This window comes from Mycteria americana, chromosome 1 (assembly GCF_035582795.1).
Source record: "Mycteria americana isolate JAX WOST 10 ecotype Jacksonville Zoo and Gardens chromosome 1, USCA_MyAme_1.0, whole genome shotgun sequence".
Classification (NCBI taxonomy): Eukaryota; Metazoa; Chordata; class Aves; order Ciconiiformes; family Ciconiidae; genus Mycteria; species Mycteria americana.
Genome location: NC_134365.1, coordinates 57,980,811 through 57,999,786, shown reverse-complemented (window position 1 = coordinate 57,999,786; position 18,976 = coordinate 57,980,811). Strand labels below are relative to the sequence as shown.

The following is an 18,976-nucleotide window of genomic DNA, read 5'->3' as shown; positions in this document are numbered from 1 at the left end:
GCTTCTCTGTGTCCAGAGAGGTCTGAAGACTCAAACCAGAAGTGACCCATGGTACGTGAGAGGTACTAAGCGTGTTTGTATTTGGCTGCAGAGCTCACCGACGCTGGCTTAGGGCAGGCGTTTCAGTATCCCCACTACCAGCTCCGCAGGTCGCTTATACCCAGAGCAGGTCACAGCCCAGCCAAGGAAGAGAAGACAAGGTTTTGGAATGTAACAATTTATTGGGGTTAATTTTTTTTTTTTAATTTTTAACTCCCCATTTCTGGCATTGATACAATATTCAAGAGCAGCAGAAAGAACAAAATGTACAAGAATACAAGAGTAATTAGCACAACCCCCACCCCCAAACCTGGAGCAAACCATTTTCTTGTGGGAAGCGCCAGGGGAAGGGGTGATTCAATCGCCCCTCCAGTGGCTATGCCTCCCACCCATCCGCTCTAGACAGAGTTTAGCCAGCTGGGAACTGGATTAAAAAAACAAAACAAAACTGAACAAACACTATATTTAAAATGAAAATTGCAAGACAAAAAAAATATATAGATATACAATTCATCCGTGCACAATCCTTAAATGCATTTTTTTTCAAAATAAAAAAACTACAAGATACATATTTAGGTTTATTTTAAATTAAAAAAAATTACCACCTTCACTGTATGCCAAGTGAGGGGAAATACAGAGACAGATGGGTTGCACCAGAACCATCAGCACTCTAGGAGTTAGGCCTGACCTTCTCTAAGAGAAAGGATAAGGCTCTGATGCTGCCAAAACTCAAGCACAGGCAGAATCTGAAGCACCCAAGTACCACAGAGCTCAGTGGGGTAACTCGCCTGCTCGAAGTTCAGTATTTGCAGGAATCTGCAGGATTTGAGCCTAAGCTTGGCACTGGGGAAGGTGAAAGGAAGGAACAGATGAGGCAGGCCCCTGTCCTCCACCACCACCGGACAACTGTCTATCCAAAAAGAAAACAAATGGGGAAAAAATATTCCAAAATAAAGAGAGAGTCCTCTATTCTTAAGGAGCGTACAAGGCTTAACGGCAGGGGAGAGAAGAAGAGGAGGAGAGGACAGCATACCAAGTTCATTAGCTTGGGGGAGGCGCGAGCATGACAACTTTTTTCAAAAAAAAAAAAAGTCATCACAATGAATTTTTTTTTTTGTTCTGTTTGAGAACTTGACCTAGGACTACATTCCCCTTTGCAGCCAGGGGGCTGGAAGCAGCGGGCTCCCTCCAAGACAGCTGAAGAGCAACCTACCTGCAGAAGAGCACCTACCTGCTGCTCTGCCCAGAAGGAAACCCTCAGCACCGCCGGAGAGCGGGGCGCAGCCGGGGGGCTGCTCAGGAGCACACGAGGGCCCTGCTAGTCCTACGAGGCCTCGAAGCCCCACGAAGTGCTTTGACGCACCCAGCCACACTCCTGCGATCTAGTGCAAGCTCTAAGTGCTCGGCTGCACAAGGAATGAAGTCAAGAACCGGGGCCCTGCAATGGGAATTGACACTTCAGCTGCTTGTTCCGACCATGCCCCTTCCCTCCCACCAGATATATTTTCTGAGCTGCCGCTGAAGCTGGCATCACCCTGACTGCATCTAGCCGCTCTTCTGCCGCCTGACTTCTTCCCTGCGCTGCAGCACTGTGCTTGCTGCCCGCTTCCCTGCTCCGCTCAGCCCGGGAGCGCAGAGGGCATCCCCACTCCTCCACCCCCAGCACCATCTCTGCCGGCACTCTCGAATGGGTGCCTGGAGGGAGAGGGCTCAAAGCACAGCGCTCACCTGAGGTGGAGGGACTCTCACCCCAAGGATCGTGCTTTTGGACAGTCCTGGAGACATTTCCTTTCCCACTACAGAGAAGCTGGAAGGGACAGAAGAGCTGCCAGAGGCAGCCCACCACCACGGGAAGGGCAAGCCGACTACGCCTCCCTTCGTTCCTGGAAGGAGAAATTTAAAGAAAGGGAGAAAGAACTCAGAGCCCTGCGACATCCTTATAGGCGAGGCAGATGGGACACAGGGCACCTCAGATGCACCATGCAGAACACACGCGAAGCTGCTGGTGCCAAAGGCTGTTGACCCTGTGCAGACAAGGGCACAAACCCCACTAGCCCCATCAGTCTGACAGAGGACAACATCGAAAGGGGAGAGAAGTAGAGGACAGAAGGGCAAAGGTGAGGGTGGAGATAGACTCCAACACCTCCTCCCATCTACACCCCCAAAAAGAAACCATACACATTGTGCTCTGGGGAGGGACCTAAAAAAACAGAATTAAGAAAAAAAAAAAGCCACTTATTTGCTCAACCCCAAAGCATCGATGAAATGAAGATACTTGCTGGAGTTACCTAGGGAAGGAAGCACGGACAGGGAGAAGGGGATTTCTGAAGCAATACTTGGCACTCCTCTGGCTCTGTGCAAACGCCGCGGGAGTCAGGCTGCCAGCACCCTCAGCAGGACGGTCCCCTCCACCCACCACCCCCTTCACATGAGGGAGACGGAGGCACAGGGCAGTGACACAGCTGGCAGAAAGGCCACGGCAAACCAAGAAGGAACAGAACCCAGGAGGCACCGAATCCCCGGCCCCAAATCAACCCTCTACAGCACACCACCTTCAGAGCAGAGATCAGGAAGGCTGCGTGTGGGGTGGTGGGTGAGACGGGGGGGAGTGAGGGGAGGGGAGAGGGTTTCTTTTATATTTATATATAAAAAGTAAATAAGATCCCAGCTCTTGCACGATTATTGGGCAATTGAAAAATGCAGCAAAAGCAAGCGACATTGGAGTAAAAGGATGTGCCAGGCAAGGAGGAAAAGGTCTTGTCGGAAGGTGGGGAAGGAGGCGAGGGGAAAAATAAGCACTTAGCCAGACACGCACTCCAGGTTTGTTACACCTCCCTGGGAAGAAGGACCTGCTCCCAAGCAGCCCCACTAATGCCGTGACCTGGGGTGGGCAGAAGCATGGGGGACTCAGGACACCATCCTTCAGCATGGCAACCTCTTTCTGCCAGGAGGTCCCCAGGAAGGTGATCATCTCCAAACGCTGGGAGCTGCCGAAACCTCCTCTACAAAGAGGGGCTGGGAAAGGGAGTGAAATCCCTAGGAAGACTCAGCTCAGAGACAGCTCCTACCTGCTAAAAAGCAGGACTGTGGTTGGTTTTTTTTTTTGTTTGTTTTGTTTATTTCATAAAATCTCCCTGGGAACTTCGGTAAGGGGAGACGCAGAGCAATGCTCCCTTTCTCTTTTGAAAACAGAAATTAAGCAGTGGCTCACCACAGCTGGGCCTGCTCGCCACACTCTATGTCTCTGTTTTCCATCGCAAAAGGAGCTTGCATCTCATTAGCTTCACGCCTCCCCAGTCCCGCTCTGCTCAGCGAGGAGAAAAGAGAGCATGAGACAGGAGGCTGCCGCTCCAAGCTGAAGGCCGTGGGAAGCACTGACAGAGCTCGATGGGCAGAGAGAGGAGAAGAAGTTCCCAAGAGCAGCCCAGGCTATGAGAGGCATCGAGACATCCGTCACCTGCCACTGCAAAGCCAAGGGCACCAGAGAAGTCCAGACAAGAAAAGCTGTCCTAGCGTCCCCTGCCTGCCACCTTCTGTTCAGACACCAACATCTGGTGGCTCCCCTCTTCCCTGCAGTCACTCCCACGCACCAGATGAACGCCCAGCAGAGACATCTTGGATGGGGAAGCCAGCACGCAAGAGCTGCCTCCTCGCTTTGAAGAAACGTTCGGGCAACTCTTCCCCGCCACCCCGCAGGAAGTCGGAGCAGAATAAGGCAGCCCTACTCGAGCACAGTCCCATTGGGGTGCTCCTCTTCCCTCCCCACCCCAAAACCTCCAGCATTTGCTGGCCTCAAGAAGAGGGTATGCCTCACTCAGCAACACCTTCAGAGCACACAAGGCAGTTCTCTCATCTGTCTCTGAAGATGAGAATACTGCCAGAGGTGGAACACCAGACTACATACAGATGGGACTCGGTTCTCTGTCCCAATGTGGTGAATCCTATACGGAAAAATGCCATTCCCCACCTGACGCTGGAAGAAGCTAAAAGACCCTACGGAGGGGAGGCATATCTGCTTCCCAGGAGATAAGCCCACAATATTTAATCCTGCTTGGATATGGGGGAGGGAAAAGAGAAGAGACAGCGACTTGGCAGGAAAGGTACATGCCAACCCCAAATCTTAGCAGCTTGCTGTGCATGCAAAGTAAGTCAACTGTTTCCATGTTGGTGGTCCGATCCATGTTCTAGCAGAACGTGACCGGCCATTTCTGAGGGCCGCTCGGCCAGAAAACCACTTGGAGACTCCACCTTAGCTCACAGGAGAGGTATGGGAGGGAAGGGAACTCACTCCAACACTTGGGAGGCAAGGACGGGAAAGGTTTGTAGACAGGGTTCCTCCAACATGCAACTTGCCTTTTCAGGTCAGAGATCGCTGCTTAGTCCCAGAATGCCTTTCCCTCCAGTTCAAGCAAGTCAAACACCATCCCAGACACACATGCTTCGATACTACAAAATACTCTTTTCTCTAAGGACCATCTAATACCACTACAGTTTGTGCAATCACTGCATTTATTATTAATTTTTAAACTCTCTCTCTCTCTCGCTCTCTCCCTGTAGAAATTTTTTTTAAACTTTTCTTTTTTTATGCAAAACTAATCATTTCACTTTTTCCACTCCATCATAAAATCTCCTCTAAAAACACAACGACAAGAGAACAAACATGGCACAGACACAGAGAATATTTCCCTGTTTTTTGTGGTTTTTTTTTTTCCTAGGGGTTACGGGGAAGGGAAGGGGATACTTTCAAATAAACTCCTCCCTCAATCCCACACCCTTTTTAAAGAGCATGGATAGATCTTCCTTCCCATCTCCATTAAGGAGTAAGGGCAAAAATTCAGAAGGAGGAGTGTAACCCACGTGAATACGAAGGTAGGTTAGTCAGCCTCAAGTGGCTTGTCCACCTGAGGGAACTTGAGGCTGCTGCTGCGTTCAAGTTAGCAGACCTCTAACTCAAAACAGCACGGGATCCTCATTTCGGATCCAGAGGTTTAGGGTTTGGTTCCCACCTGGTGACCCACCCAGGGAGAGATTTGTCACACAAGCAGTCGAGCTGTGTCTGCAAGCCGGATCATACTCCTTTCTTCCTTCACAAAGAGGATCTACTGCATGAGCTCCTCTGCCACAACAAGTCCCCTCATCTCCTCACCACAGGAAGAAGGTCCTCACGGAGTATCCCTACATCGACCCACTGTTTTGCTCTTCACAGACAGTCCCCTTGCTTGTCACTCTGGAGAAAGGCAAAAACCCTTCGATTAAACAATTCCTGCCCCCTGCCCCCAAAGAACACCATACAAGAGACACTGGGGAATAGAATTCTGCCAAGTGAACACATCTTGGCCAAAACACATCAAGAGTTTCCTATTAAAGTTCCCTTTTATCTCCCACTTAAACGCTTCAATTTTTTTTTTCAGAACCTCAATACCACGAAACAAAACACATCACCACATACACACCAAACAGTAACTTAACAACCTAAAGTGACTGGCCAGTTTGCATCCACCCCATAAATAAGCTCCTCTTATCTCGCAGCCACAGAATAATCCTTGTCGAGACGGGGGAAAAAAAAAAAAAGAGAAGAATCTCCTCTCTATTTCCCGAAGAAAGAGCTTTCCCCTATGCCTACAAACTGCTCATCTTTGAAGCTGCAGTCGAATGGATAGGCTATACTAAAATAAGGGATCCCTGGGTGTGCCAGGCACAGGAAAGATGCAAAAAAAATAGACACATGAAAAATACAGGCAGGTATTAATACAGACACGCACACAAGTCCAACAAGTTATAGGAAGCCTTAGCTTGGTGAATGGATCGGGGAAGTCTCTTTCTCCCTGCCCCTAGCTTCAGCTGTGAATGCAACCGCATCCCCAAAGAGTCCACTAAGCTCTTTAAGCAAGGAAAGAAAAAGAAAAAGAGGTGTGCAAAGGGTGGTGCTAACAGCACCTGGAATCCCCCTCGGACCATCTGCACAGACACTGAGCTGCAACTGGTGCGAATTCACCGTGCCCCACGGCTTTGAATTCCACCCGCTGCGAGGCAAGGCTTGTGGGGAGGGCAGAAAAGATTTTATTACATCAACCCAGGCACTGGAGGCGGGGAAGAGAAGTTCTGGGCACAGAGGCCCTAATTAAGGTCAGAAGCTGGTCTATCCCTCTACCACCCCGACAACGCCCCTTGGGCAGATAAATATTGCCTCTCTCCCAGAAACTGCCTTCCTTCTACCCTCAGACCACTGCAACCACAAAATCACTACTCCACACAAGAGCACTCCTCGGAGCCGGCAGCTTCGGAGCATCCTCGTGTGGAAGCACCAGAGGGGCCAATTCCACTCGTGTTCACCCGCCCAGGGCAGGTTTATAAGTAGGCGAGCCCCAGTGCGGGGAATTTTTTCCACCCTTTTCACCTCTGCAGCACATTATGTAGAAGTGACGCCCCTCTGCCCCATCCCAAATATGGGGGACAGGGCTGAGAGGGTGAGGCTCTCCCATTGATTGAACAGCACCTCTTTTCCTTGCCTTTACAGGCTGAGCCCTATGCGAGTAAGGGAGCAGGGAGAGCAAAGGAACAGCATCTCACCGTGAAGCTTAGGACCCACACAGAAGTGGAGCACGCCAGAAACGGCAGGTGAAAGAGAGAGCTTATTTTTGGATGTGAACAAGGGTGGTCAGGGAAAGAGGGAGCTGTGGGTAAAGAATGGCAAGCTGTGGTCTTGCTCACTCTTACTTGCAAGGGGCAAAGAGAAGGAATTTGTAGATCAGTGCACAGGAGCTCTCGGGGAAGAGATCCAGCACACATGCATACTATGAGAGAGAGACAGTTATTTCTTATTAGCACCTTTGGTTGACAGTTGTAAGGGCCGTTTCAGATGCTGAAAAGACAGAGGGGAACCCTCTTCCAGTCCATCCACCACAGGGAAGGGAGAGCAGGAGAGACAAAAGGAAGCAGGAAGAGCAAGCGACCCGCCTTAGCGTCCATCCATCCCTCCCTCCAAAAGGAGCAGGGGAAGCAAAAAGGGTCGAGGGAAGCTTACACGCAAGGCGGGAGACCAGCCTCACCCGGCTGGGGCAGCATCACATTGTCAGCATATCTTCCCCCGAACTGAAGGATGGATGCACAGCCCACTCCCACTTCCACCACAGAAAGGCTGGGGAAGGGCATTTCATGCCCTCTCCCCCAAGCAAGTGCAAGTGATGAACACCAGGAGGAAGATCTGGGCTGGAAGCAGACTCCCCTTTTCTTCCCTTCCCCCTGCAGAGCTGAGCAAGTTGGAAGATGCAGGAGAAGAGGGATCAGGCCACCTGAAAGCGCCAATACAACTGCCAAGGTAGCACCAATAGTCAAAGGAAAGGGGAAGCCAATATGGGGCTTATGCACATGGGGCACCCCCACCACCCCAGCTTTGTCTCAAGCACCTTTCAGTCATGACACTTCACCTGCCCCTCTCCCCTTCAGTCTGGGGCCATCTGGATCAGCCACTGCCACGAGGACAGCACGGGAGATGGCAGATCCAGGCCACAGGCCGAGAAGGGGAAGGATGGCAGGATGAGAGTCATGGCAAGGGGGAAACACAGGAATGGAAGAGACTGCATGCACACTGTGGGAGAAGGCTTGAGGGGAGTGGGCGAGGGCTCCAATCCTCTTACATCCTCCCCTCAAGGGTCTGGAGCTCCTCTTCAGTTTTTGCCAAAGATGGAAGGGGAAGGAGGAGGAAGAGCACCTTCCCCACCACCCCCACAGGCACACAGACACATGCTCACCCATCCCTCATCCCCAAAGGCTCCACCGCCCGTTGGACAACACCACATTCAAGGACAAACAACCACTCCCCAGCCCCACCACGACGCTCCCTGCCTCCTCCCAGCGGCAGCGACACCCAGGATCGGTGGGTGCCCCCGCTCCCCCCCCACTGACACGCTCCAGCCTCCAGGCAAGAGGGAGTGGGCAGGGGGAAAGGAGGCGGAAGGGTGGCAGTGAGGGCAGAGGGACAGCCAAGGGGAGAAGGAGAGAACTAAGGACAGCCATTCGCACCACGACTTCTCGCAGGTAGAGCTCCCCCCATGCCCCTGGAGCAGGGGGACCTGGCTGCTCACTTGCTGCCTCCTCCGCCGCCACCCGCCGCCACCTTCTCAAAATCCTCCGCGTTGCAGAACTCCTTGATGGTGACAGTGAGGAGGTTGCTGGTGACATCCGTGACCACCACGTTAGAGCAAGGGGACATCTCGGGACGCCAGTCGCCAGCCTCCTGCTCCGGGTCAGAAGAGGAAAGGGACAAGGAGGGTGTCTGCCCCCCACTGCACCCTCCTGTGGGAGAACGCTTGCTGGTGGCGGCCGACTCAGGTGGGATCGAGAGGTCGAGGACCTCTGACTCGCGCCAGTCGGGGATGGCTGGGCTGAGGGTCTCGGGGAGCAGCTTCGGAGGGGAATCATCTGGGTCGGAGGAGGAGTGGGGGGCGGGCGACGGGCAGCCGGAGGAGCTGGAGCTGGGGGCATCATAGGGAGTGGAGCCCATAATGAGCCCACAGGAGGCTGCCTGGGAGCCTTCGGCCTCCCCTTTGCCCTCCAGAGAGGGGGCAGGCGCAGCAGACGGCTTATTGTAGAGCGAAAAGGCGCCGAACTTCATGTGACGGATCTGGGTGCGGAGGACGCTCTCACTGAACTTTTTGCTCTTGCCGATGACACGGTTTCGGGATGGGATCTTGGGACGAGCCAGGCCCCCGGCCCCGTTGGCTGGCTTCCCACCTTTGTCAATGACTTTGAGGTTGAGGATGATGCGGCTGCGCTTGGGCTCACGGGGTTTCACCTTACGGTTGATGATGCGGACGGTCTCCGAGAAGGGTGAGACAGGAGGACGGATGCCAGCCCCGCCACCCACGGTCCCGCCGTTCTGGGGGTCTGGACGGGGCAAGGGGCGCCGGGACATGCGGTGGCATCGCCGGATGTCTTTCTTGAGCCTGTGCACCGCGGCGCTGGAGTGGAGCTTGGGAGAGGAGGTGCTGGAACCAGGCTTGACAGAAAAGTGTACATCCCCAATGTGGAGGGCCTCCGCTTGGGCCCGAGCCTGCGGTGGTGGGGAGAGAGAAAAAAAAACAGGGTCAGAGAGGCAGCCTAGATGCAGCCAAATCTCAAATTGAGCATTGCTCACCTCAGGACAAGAATGCCATGTCACATTTATACCCACATTAATGACAAGCACACATACACACCCATGGACTATTAAGAGCCACGGCACAGCCCCCATACAAGCATGGGGCACTTCTACATCCTCTTTGGGCAGCTAATTACTCCCTAGGCAGTGCCCCTGTTGACATGTGCTTCCCCCAGGAGGAAACTGCCACCCTCCAGCCATGTTTCAGGGTTACAGTTAATGATTTCCAAGCCCCCCCCCCCAGTCATCATCAGCCAATGTGCACAACCCTCCACTGTCAGCCAAACAACCAAGCATCCTCCTAGGCATTGGGGCTGTTAGTGTTGAGTTAGCATCCAAAATTATGTACTAGTCCCAAGACAGGGGACTGTATCAGGTCCTCTACAAAATGAGCATGAGACAAGGGGGAGAGGAAGACTAATGCATCCAGGTTGCTCGTCCCCTCCCACAACCAGACTCATCTGCTCTGGAAAGCATGGCAGAAGGGGATCTTGAGGAACATGGATGGAGATGGGTGAGGGTGGTCTAACAGAGCTGTCTTACCTAAACACAAGAAATGCAGAGATCCAAAACTTAATTTTAACTAGAGACCACAAGCAAGTTGTATATCCTTACTCTGCTGTGGGAGCAAGGTCCAGTGTTTAAAGCCAGAGACCAGGCCAGCTGGAACTCAAGTCAAGTTTAACTGCATCTCCAAAGAAGAGATCGCCTTGTCCTTTTTGAACACCACACTTGTTTGAAACCTGCTAATGAAACAGAGCAGGAACAGCAGTGGTTCAACTGCTCAGTGCCAGCCCTTTCTGAGGGCCAGGGCAGGGGAATAAGACTTCTAAGCTCTTCTGGTGCTTGGAGACAGTGCCAAAACCTGCCCTGGTTCTTGCACCAGAGACAGGAACATTTTCTGGCAGCAGGAACAACAGTTTCATTGGTAAGTTGAGGCAGTATGACCTGAAGACCCCGTGGGCATGGAAACCCAGAGCGTACTCTTACATCACCCCTTGTCAGAGCACAGTTGCTTGTAGAGCTCAGCCTCCCACCTGCACCTCGCTCCTTGCCCAAACCAGCCCCCCTCCTTATTCCCTCTCAGCAGTGGTCATAGGCAGAAGTCACCCATGCCTGGAGGGGACAGGCGAGCCCCCCCCCCCCGGTTGTCCATCTAGTGAGCAGCTTCCCCCATCTCGTGGGCACAAGAAGAACTGCAGTGTTAGAAGAGACAGCTGCTTTTCCTCCCCAACTTTTCCATCCCGTTGCCCCCTAGCACACACCAAGATCAGGATGGCTTCTTGCCAGCTAAGAGCTTAAGCACTCCAACACCATCTCCTTTGTCACCCTGTAGGCTGTGCCTCCTACCAGAGAAACGCCTGGGGAAAAAAATGTGCGTGTAAAGGCAGGGATCTAACAGATCTAAGTGGGGGGCCCAGGTCAGGTCTTGCACAATAAGCTCAAAGCCCTGGCCCTACATCCCCAAAGCTTTGCTGTCACCCAGTGCCCCTCTTCTCCCACCAAGATACACATGGGAACCACAGAAAATCCTGAATGAGCAGAGAACAGAGACATGAAGACATTTTGTTCCTCCCTGGCTAATGCTGGATTGTGCCCTGCAGTACTACTTGTATCCTGGCTTTAAAAGGACTGCAAAGATGAGGCCTCCTTCCCCATCTGTACGTAAAAACGCAGACTGAAGGCTCATCTGCACCAGGGACTCTAGACTTTGTATTAGCCGACTGAAACAGGGACAAGTACCACGGCTGCCAAGGCAGGCACAGACACTCTCCACATTAACCCTGGGCAGTATAGGACTGTTTCACTTAGCTAGAGGGAGCATCTCCAGCCCAGACAAACCCCAACACGTCCTGTTGTAGCAGGAAGCATCCCAGTGCCCAGCTAGTTTCTCTTTGCTCAGCCTCATGCATTACTCCATGCTGCAAACTGTTCAGAAAATGGTTAGACAATTCCTGTCCCATCCTACAGGCTGGAGCACAGCAGCAGCACCAGATGAACTCCTTGCACCACGCATCAACTCTCTCCCTCCCATCCCAATGATCCACAACTTAGAGACCCCGCAGATCCCATCAGGAGGTCATAGGCACAGACAGATGCACATCTAGGGCTGTGCTTGTTCCCTGTCTTCACAGGTCCCTCTGAAGCAGATGGCAGACACCAGGACAAGCTACAGTTTGCTTTCTGACATTACATACCAGCACAGCCTGGATTAACAATTTTATCCCCCCCCCCCCCCCCCCCCCCCCCCAGCCAGCCCTTCCAGCATTGCTGCTCTCGTGCTTTGGGCTTCTTGCCAATTTACCACTGCTCAGCAGAGAGCAAAGTGCAACACAATGTCCCGTTCCAAAATGCAGGACACGGAAGCCAAGCAGAGGGTACAGACAGATGCACCGGTAAAAATCCTTGATCCACAGCTTCAGCTGATAGACACAGGCATTCTTCAGGGCCTCTCCTGCTGCCAACACCACATGTCTTCTAGATTAATTCCCTACCCTGTAATCACACCTTGGAGTGAGGAGTTCTGCCCCCTCTGTGCCCCTCTACTCAGAGTCGAGTCTAATTGCTGCCTGCCCACAGCGCTGCCTTCCATCAGCCACGTGAGAAAGAAGCAGGTCTCCCCCCACATCTCCCCCAAGCCACAGTTGCCTTATACATGCCCAAATTCCTCAGCAAAGCTTCCCATCAACCACATCAAATGAAAAGCGATAATGCTGGGATGGTCACTGCCCGGTCACTTCCATAGTCCTGCTGATTTTCCTTTCTCAGACTGTGCACATTAATCAGCTCCTGTCCTGTCTTGACAGAGAGACCCGTCTTGGTTTTGTGCTTACACAGCACCTAGCACAGAGCCCTGGTCCATGGCTAGGACTTTTCCAGTGTCCCGGAACCACTAGGTCTCCTTTACTTGCTATGTGTCTGTGTTTCCAGTTACTTCTGGGGCACTTCAAGGCTGAAACTGTTTCCAACTCATGTTTCAGCTCTCTGCATTTATTAAATTCCAGTTTCAGTAGTCTACAGGTAGACTACATGCACCATCAACCTCTTTGGCCAGACTATTAAGAGAGAGGGTAAGCTGGGACCCAACGGTCCCCCCCAGTTGCTACACTGCTGTCCCCAGTGACCAGCTTCAATGCGAGTTCCAAAGAGCAATATGCAAATATTCAGCTTACCTTGAGCTTGTTTTTCCAGGTAAGGTTTCAAGAAAAATAGTATCAGATGCTTTATCTAAGACCAGCCCCCAGAGCCCTCTCGCTTGCAAAGCTCAGTATTCCTACCACAGGATCAGGTTTATTCAGGCATCAACTATATGAACTCAAGTCTCTTCCCTGCAGAGGACAGCACATTTTCTGGGCTCTCCTTCTCCTGCTTCCAACTTTACACTAACTTGCTACCTCTGGTTTGGAGAAGACTCAGCATTTAGTTTTATCTGTTGGAAATGTGCTTCTCCCTGCTATGGATATATTACTTGATCACACTCACAAGCCGTATGAGCATGAGGTCTTTGAAAAACAAACCCGTTTAATCCTTTCAGCTGTATCACCACAGTTTGCTACTTAACTCAGAAGTTTTCCAAATGGAAACTACCTCTCTGGGTTTTGCTGGTTTCACCTGCAGGATTTGCTCACTGCTGAAGAGGTACTCAGCATGTATATGAAGTAATTTACTCTCTGCTTACAGCTCAGCCTACATCAGGATGCAGCTTCTGGAGGCTTGCTGCAGTGCTCTGTCACGAGAGCAAGGCAATTGCTAGGATTGCTTCCCTTCCCCTCCTTCCCTTTTGGGATATGTATCACCTTTATTTAGCTTGTACAGCTTTCCCTCAATGCCCCTGGGAACTAGTATATCTCCCCTGTTCCCTACTATTTCTGAATAAATGTCCCTTGAGGCCCAGCAAGCATATTTGTTCATTCATTCCCTTAATGCACTGAGGCACACAAGCACGTACACAGACACGTGCTTAGAAAAGCCTCTCTTACCTGCTTTGTATCAAAACCGCTGCAATTTGGAAGAAAAAAAAAAAGAAAAAAAGAAAAAGACCTTGTAAGGCAACGGATTTCTAGTTAATTATTTCAAAATCAAGTCATTTCCAGTAGCGCTGCTGCACCATAGTAGCGCTACTCTCTCATAAATTACTGGTTCTGCTTTGTCTTTTATTCTCCACCTGCATTCCCACAGTCCTTGCTCCAAACAGCATTCGCAAGAGCTCTTCTTTCCCCTTTTTGGCTGCCATTCTGTCTTTTTATCGCCCTCTTTTTTCTGCACTCTTCCAAGTGACAAGGCAACAGCAAGCCAGTTCATAGCACAGTTCTCCCAAGCAACACTGCCATAAACTAAAGTTTCCCTACTGGATGGGGAACAAAATGCTACAAAGGGGAATGGTCTGTTTTCAAACCGCTCGGGGATAATTTACGAACAGGGAGGAGATCAAAAGAAACCCAACTCCAACTTCAGAGTTCAAGGAAGGGCAAAGCGACAGAACACGACGCTGCTTGGCCCCTTCTTCCCCCCCTCTCCCACTAAGGCTCTCCCTTACTCTGCTCTCAGTTACTGCTTCCTCCCCATTAACCTTCTCCAGTCTTTTCACCTTAGTATTTACAGCCACCCCAACTAGGGGTCTTTGCTAGCCACCCACTGAGCTTGCAGACCGGGCTCTGTCTCTCAATAGCACTTGCTAGACTTTATTAGATTAGTTGGCGAGTTTTGCATTCCACACAGTCGAGTGCTGAGGGAAAAGCAAAATAAAAAGAGCAAACTGAGCAGGGGAAAAGAGGAAGATCACTATAGCATGCGCTATGTCTCTTTCTAACCTCGCACCAGCTTCCTTTCCGACCTGCAGCTGAAGGGCCCGTCCTCAAGGACGACTTCTGCCAGACACCTAAGTACCAAGGTAAGAGCCTTACAGACAGTGCTGCGCATTTCAGACCAAGGACTCTGCTTCCCATACACTCAGCACAAAGCTTGCAGCATACCAGCAGCCTCCCAAGAATTACAACCTCCCGCCAAGCTTGATCTCAGCTGTGGGAAAGTTTGCCCCTAGTATGCAGAGAATAAAGACCCATTTCCTGCCCAAAACTTTGCAGTTGAAGTTTGCAGGGGTCACTTTCAACACCGGCCATCTTGATAGCGATATTACAAAGCCTGGACTGTAATTTCCCTTTGCAGTCTGATCGAAAGGGCAAGTGTTAGACAGCTCTCAGCAACAGGAGCCTGGCTTACAAAGGCAGCAGGTGGCCAAAGATGCAGCTTTTCAAAGCTCTTCCAAAGGCGTGGGCCACTAACCTGCTGGAACGCTTTCTGCAAATCCCCCTGCGTGCCTATCTGCAGCTTTTGAGAACTAATCCCAGGATAAACCTAGCCCCAACTGCAAACTAAAACACCCACACAAGCCAGGGGATTGAGCGGTGTGTCGGGACACTTATTTCAGTGCCTTACTGGAGACTCAGAAGCCTAAGTTTAAGCACTGACACACATGAAAAATCCTAGCAAGCCACCAAGTTGAGGGCAGACTAGTCTACCAAAGCAGTCCTAGGCCAGACTCCTGCTTAAACATCATTGCATCCAGGCCTAATCTGTTCAGTTAACAGATCAAAAAGAATATTGTTCTGCCAACTCCAAAGACTCCCTCTGGGATGCAAGAATCAAATTTCTTCCCCTGCTTCCGAAATTCTCACTGGCAAGAGATTCTGCAACTGAAAGAACCAAGAACATAGTTAGCGATGCACGAGGCAGAATGGAATCCCACTCCTCCCGCAGCAGCACCAGTGCTGCAGGGCTAGCCGAGGTCAAACCCGCATCTTCAGCAGGTCAGAAGAATCGACCAAGAGATGCATATGACGCAAACTATCATGACGGTCTCGGTCACGTTTCTTGCCGCAGTTGCGTTGCTAGTAGTTTGCCTGAACAGAGCTCAAACAAGTTCAGATAGGGCTAGCTGTGATAGCGTTACTTCTTGCTGCCTGGCCTGGGGTTTTATTTTTAGGGTAGGATCCAAAGTCACAGGTCAGAGCACTAACGGCAAACAAAAACGGCAGGTCAGAGCACTAACAGCCTCACCAGCTCTGTTTCCTAGAGCTGCAAACCAAGTGGCAGTGGCAGCACTCTGCCCTGCCAGCCTCTCCCACAATGTGGCACCAGCCTTCAGGAGAGCTCATCTCGCTCACTACTGCGATCCATCTTCTACAAAGTACCAAGCCAGCTCTGCAAACCTACAGATTTTCAGTAGCGTTTGAGAAGCTGGCAGAAGGAAGATGTGCAACAGAAACGTGTCAGGGACGTGATTCAAAGGATGCTGTTGAATAATTCAGGTTCCAAGTTTAGGGGGGTTTTAAAGGGCAAGGGGAGAAGAGGAGGAATGAGTGGGTTTTATTTTTGAGTTTGGGGGTTGGCTTTGTTTTTTTAAATGAGTGAAAAATTGGCAGTGGATTTTGCCGTATCACATTCAGAATCAAAAATAAACTGATTACACACAGTAATGTTAAAAGCACAGCATAAACACTTCTCTACCGCTCTGAACAATGTCAGGTGTTACAAATACCAGTATTTTTTAATTCAAGCAGAGAACTATTTTAAGCTGGTGGTTTCCCTTTAAGCATTCCTCTGCATTGTTGGAAACCTAAACACAAGGGTTTCATTTAATGCATGACTGCCAGAAAGAGAAAAACCAACTAGTCTAGTTTCCCTGAATAAAGAGTAAGGGTGGTACGTATCAGTTATGTTTGTAGTTCTCAGTCTGCAGATACAGAAAACTGTTAGCAGAAAAACAGGCAACAAGGGAGGAGGAGGACAGTTCCATCAGCAGGACTTTCCGAGGATTACCACAGTCCCCTGGGTTTTACTCGGAGCATCAGAATACGCCTGTTCCTGCATATCTTCCGTGTGCTTCATTATGTCCTCTTAAAGCAGAGGAGAGGTGACACCCTACCCCTCACTGCTCTTTCTGGTGCTCATACAGTTAAAGTGCTGCGTTGACTTGAGTAAAGCTCCTACTGCTGTCAGGCAAAGGAAAGTATTAACCTGTTTCACAGATGGGGAAACATGCACAAAGGCTAAATGACTTGCCCAAAGCCATAGGATGACTTAGTGATAGCGATGCCTTACCACAGGGTCCACCCTGGCTGTTCCAGGGCTTCCCTGGATCAAAACCAGGGAAGCTGTGAACTCGCTCATCTGTCTTAATCGTACAAAGGTGTGTTGTACAATTCATTTGAAGTCTGAGACTGAGAGAGTTGGAGAGGAAGGGGGGTAAGAGGGGAGCAAAGCAAGGAGTTTTGTCTGTAGACTAATAAATCCACAGAGCTCACATAGTGGTCAGGCAGCTACCAGCTTTCTTGATTAAAAAAAAAAGTTAAAAAATTGGGGGGGCGGGGGCTGGACTAGGGACTACCTTCCTCATTCATCACTGCAAGCAAGCAGAGATGCTACGACAATACCTTCTTGCAGAGATGCTCGGTCTGTCAGAGGGGAACTGGAAACTTCAGCCGCTATCCTACATAGAGGTGAAACACTGCTTCCCCCCCAAAAAAAAAAGGGCAAAACAAGCAGGCAGTTTACAGATCAAAACATGAACCCTTCATGAAACTCTTGTGGCGCACCTACATCCTGAAACACAATCAGAGGAGCACAAGTGGCAGCGGGATTCCTGCCACAGCTGCCCGATTGCTCAGCGTGCTGCTAAGTTGCAGGGCATGGGCTGGATGGAATAGGCTGCTGAAGGAAGAGGGAGCGGGGCAGGCTAGCTCTCCACTGCGGCAGCAGAAGGCCGTAAAGAGGGAGAGGATATTGGAAAAGAGATTGCAGCCTCACCGTGCACATCCGCGTGTACCGACCGTCCTGCTGGGGCACCCGTCGCACGCACACATGCTCTCCCCTCACACGCTTCTGCGTCCCTGCCCCCCACCCACTTTCCCATCGGGTCGTCCCCGCGTTCCCAGAGCCAGGCGGCAGGCACAAGTCACTTGAAAGTCCAGTCCTTCCAAGGGCATGAACCAGTGAGGTTTGAGAGACATTTGGCTAGGCCAAAGTTATTTAAATAAGAGTTACCTTCAGGAGAAAAGTTTTAGGCTTAGGTCCTCTCTTCTTGGGCCCGTACAGCTCACGCTCTCGTTCCCTTTAGGGAGTAAAATTTGTCAAGAAGTTAAAACTTTTCCCAAAGGGAGAAACAGAAACATACAAGTTTTTAAAAAAAAAAAAAAAAAAAGAAAGAAAAAGAAAAAAAAAGAAGGGAGCCTGGACACCCTTTCCCGCTCGCCCACCCAAAGCCAAACCTGCTGCAGCCCCCCCAGCCCAGGGTGGGGGATGAGCACTCACTTCTGCTCGAAGGCGGCGATGAGGCGGGAGTCCAGGATGTTCTCCTCGGGTTCCCAGGTGCTGTACCTGCCGGGGGAGCGGGCAGCGGGGGGGGGGGACGGACAAGCAAAGGGGTTAGCGCCCAAACCCCCCCACAGCCGTACGCAGAGACAACCCCCCCCCCTTCCCATCCCGTCCCGTACCCCCCGCAGCCCCGGGGGCGGCGGGCCCCCCCGGGCGGGATGCACTCACTTGATGGCCCAGCCTTTCCATTTCACCAGGTACTCGATGCGCCCCTGCAACACACGGGGGAGGGGGGGGGGGGGGGTGTGAGGCGGGGGCCCGGCGGGCCGGCGAGCGGCGCAGCCGGGGCCCGGCGGCGGGGAGCGGGGGAGCCCCGCGGCCGCCCCTCCACCCCCGCTCCGGGCGGCCCCTCACCTTTCGGATGCGCCGCTTGATGATGGACTCGGCGGCGAAGACGCGCTCCCCCACTGCAGACAGCTCCATCTTGCTCCTCGGCGGCAGCGGCGGCGGCGCCCACAGCCCATAATAATCCCGCCCGCCCGCGCCGCCCCGCCCCCTGCCCCCCGCCCCGCCCTCCTCGTGCCGCCGCCGGCTCGCGCACGCCCGCGCGCCCCCTCCCGCCGCGACCGCGCGTGACCCCCCCCCGCGCCCCCCCGCCCTCGGTGTGGGGGGGGGCGGTTGCTAAGGGAAGGGGGGCGCGCGCAGGCGCCGGCCGTTAAAGGGGCCGCGCGGCGGGGGGCGTGAGGGTGGGGGCTCCGCCGCCGCCCCCTGTGAGGGGGGACCCGCGCCCCCTGCCCCGGGGGACGGCTGTGGAGGCCAGGGGCGGGCGGTTGCCGGGGAGCGGGAGGGGAAGCCCGCCCGGGGCAGGCCCTCGGCCTGGCAGCGGTGCTGCTGCGCCTCCGCCGCCTCAGCCCCCTTCCCGCCCGAACGGGTCCTTTTTTTACTTAAAACAATGGCGGCAGCGGGGGCCGCGCAGCCTCCTCTCCTCCTTCTGCACACGCAGATGCGCCGTCACCCCGCACCGTCACCCACCTCTAGCCAGCGGGCTGGCACCGGGGGGTAAGCGGGGAAGCAGGCAGCCTAGAAGTACCTACCAAGGCAAAAACTAACAATAAAGGCGCTTAAATCCTTTTTTTCCTTTTGGCTGGCGCTTGTATGTGCCCTCATTTTTGAGCCAGTATAAGGTACTGCAAGGTAAATGGGCCAAACGTGCTACATAAACCTTTAAAAGAATAATAGAAAAATGTTAAGTCACTTAGAGGAATTCCCTGCCCTGAGTGTTACTGCAAAATCCTATTTAATTTGGAGTGTGCTTTACACTCTCTTGCGGGTGCTAAAAAGACAGAAAGAAAAAAAACCTCAGTCGCAAATCATTCTCTGTGATTCAAAATGGAAGCTCGCGGCCCTGCAGCTGTCTTCATGTGAAGCTCGTGGTCCTCCATTACCTGGAGGTACCACCTGGCACAACAGAACAGCATATTCTGC

The 18,976-nt window shown here is 52.2% G+C and overlaps 1 protein-coding gene across 2 annotated transcripts; it reads right to left on the bottom strand.

Annotated features, from left to right (window-relative positions):
- Window positions 1-209: 209 nt before the first annotated feature.
- Window positions 210-18,017, bottom strand: CBX6 (chromobox 6). Of its 2 annotated transcripts, none has more exons than XM_075500503.1 (5): window positions 17,906-18,017; window positions 17,720-17,763; window positions 17,489-17,554; window positions 17,222-17,288; window positions 210-9,091 (listed from the first exon to the last, which is right to left on the bottom strand). In XM_075500503.1, exons 1-5 carry the CDS (start codon window positions 17,972-17,974, stop codon window positions 8,120-8,122), a joined length of 1,218 nt encoding a protein of 405 aa, XP_075356618.1. In that variant the 5' UTR covers window positions 17,975-18,017; the 3' UTR covers window positions 210-8,119. The 2 variants fall into 2 exon arrangements, with proteins under 2 accessions (XP_075356618.1, XP_075356627.1); XM_075500512.1 differs by having other exon boundaries at window positions 210-9,037.
- Window positions 18,018-18,976: the final 959 nt, after the last annotated feature.

What these genes read in the sequence shown, in the direction of transcription:
- CBX6 (XM_075500503.1), bottom strand. Translation starts at nt 17,974, where the DNA reads ATGGAGCTGTCTGCAGTGGGGGAGCGCGTCTTCGCCGCCGAGTCCATC. An exon ending in TCAAGCGGCGCATCCGAAAG is followed by an intron (nt 17,764 to 17,905) that starts GTGAGGGGCCGC and finishes CGTGTGTTGCAG; the next exon opens with GGGCGCATCGAGTACCTGGT. An exon ending in ATCGCCGCCTTCGAGCAGAA is followed by an intron (nt 17,289 to 17,488) that starts GTGAGTGCTCAT and finishes TACTCCCTAAAG; the next exon opens with GGAACGAGAGCGTGAGCTGT.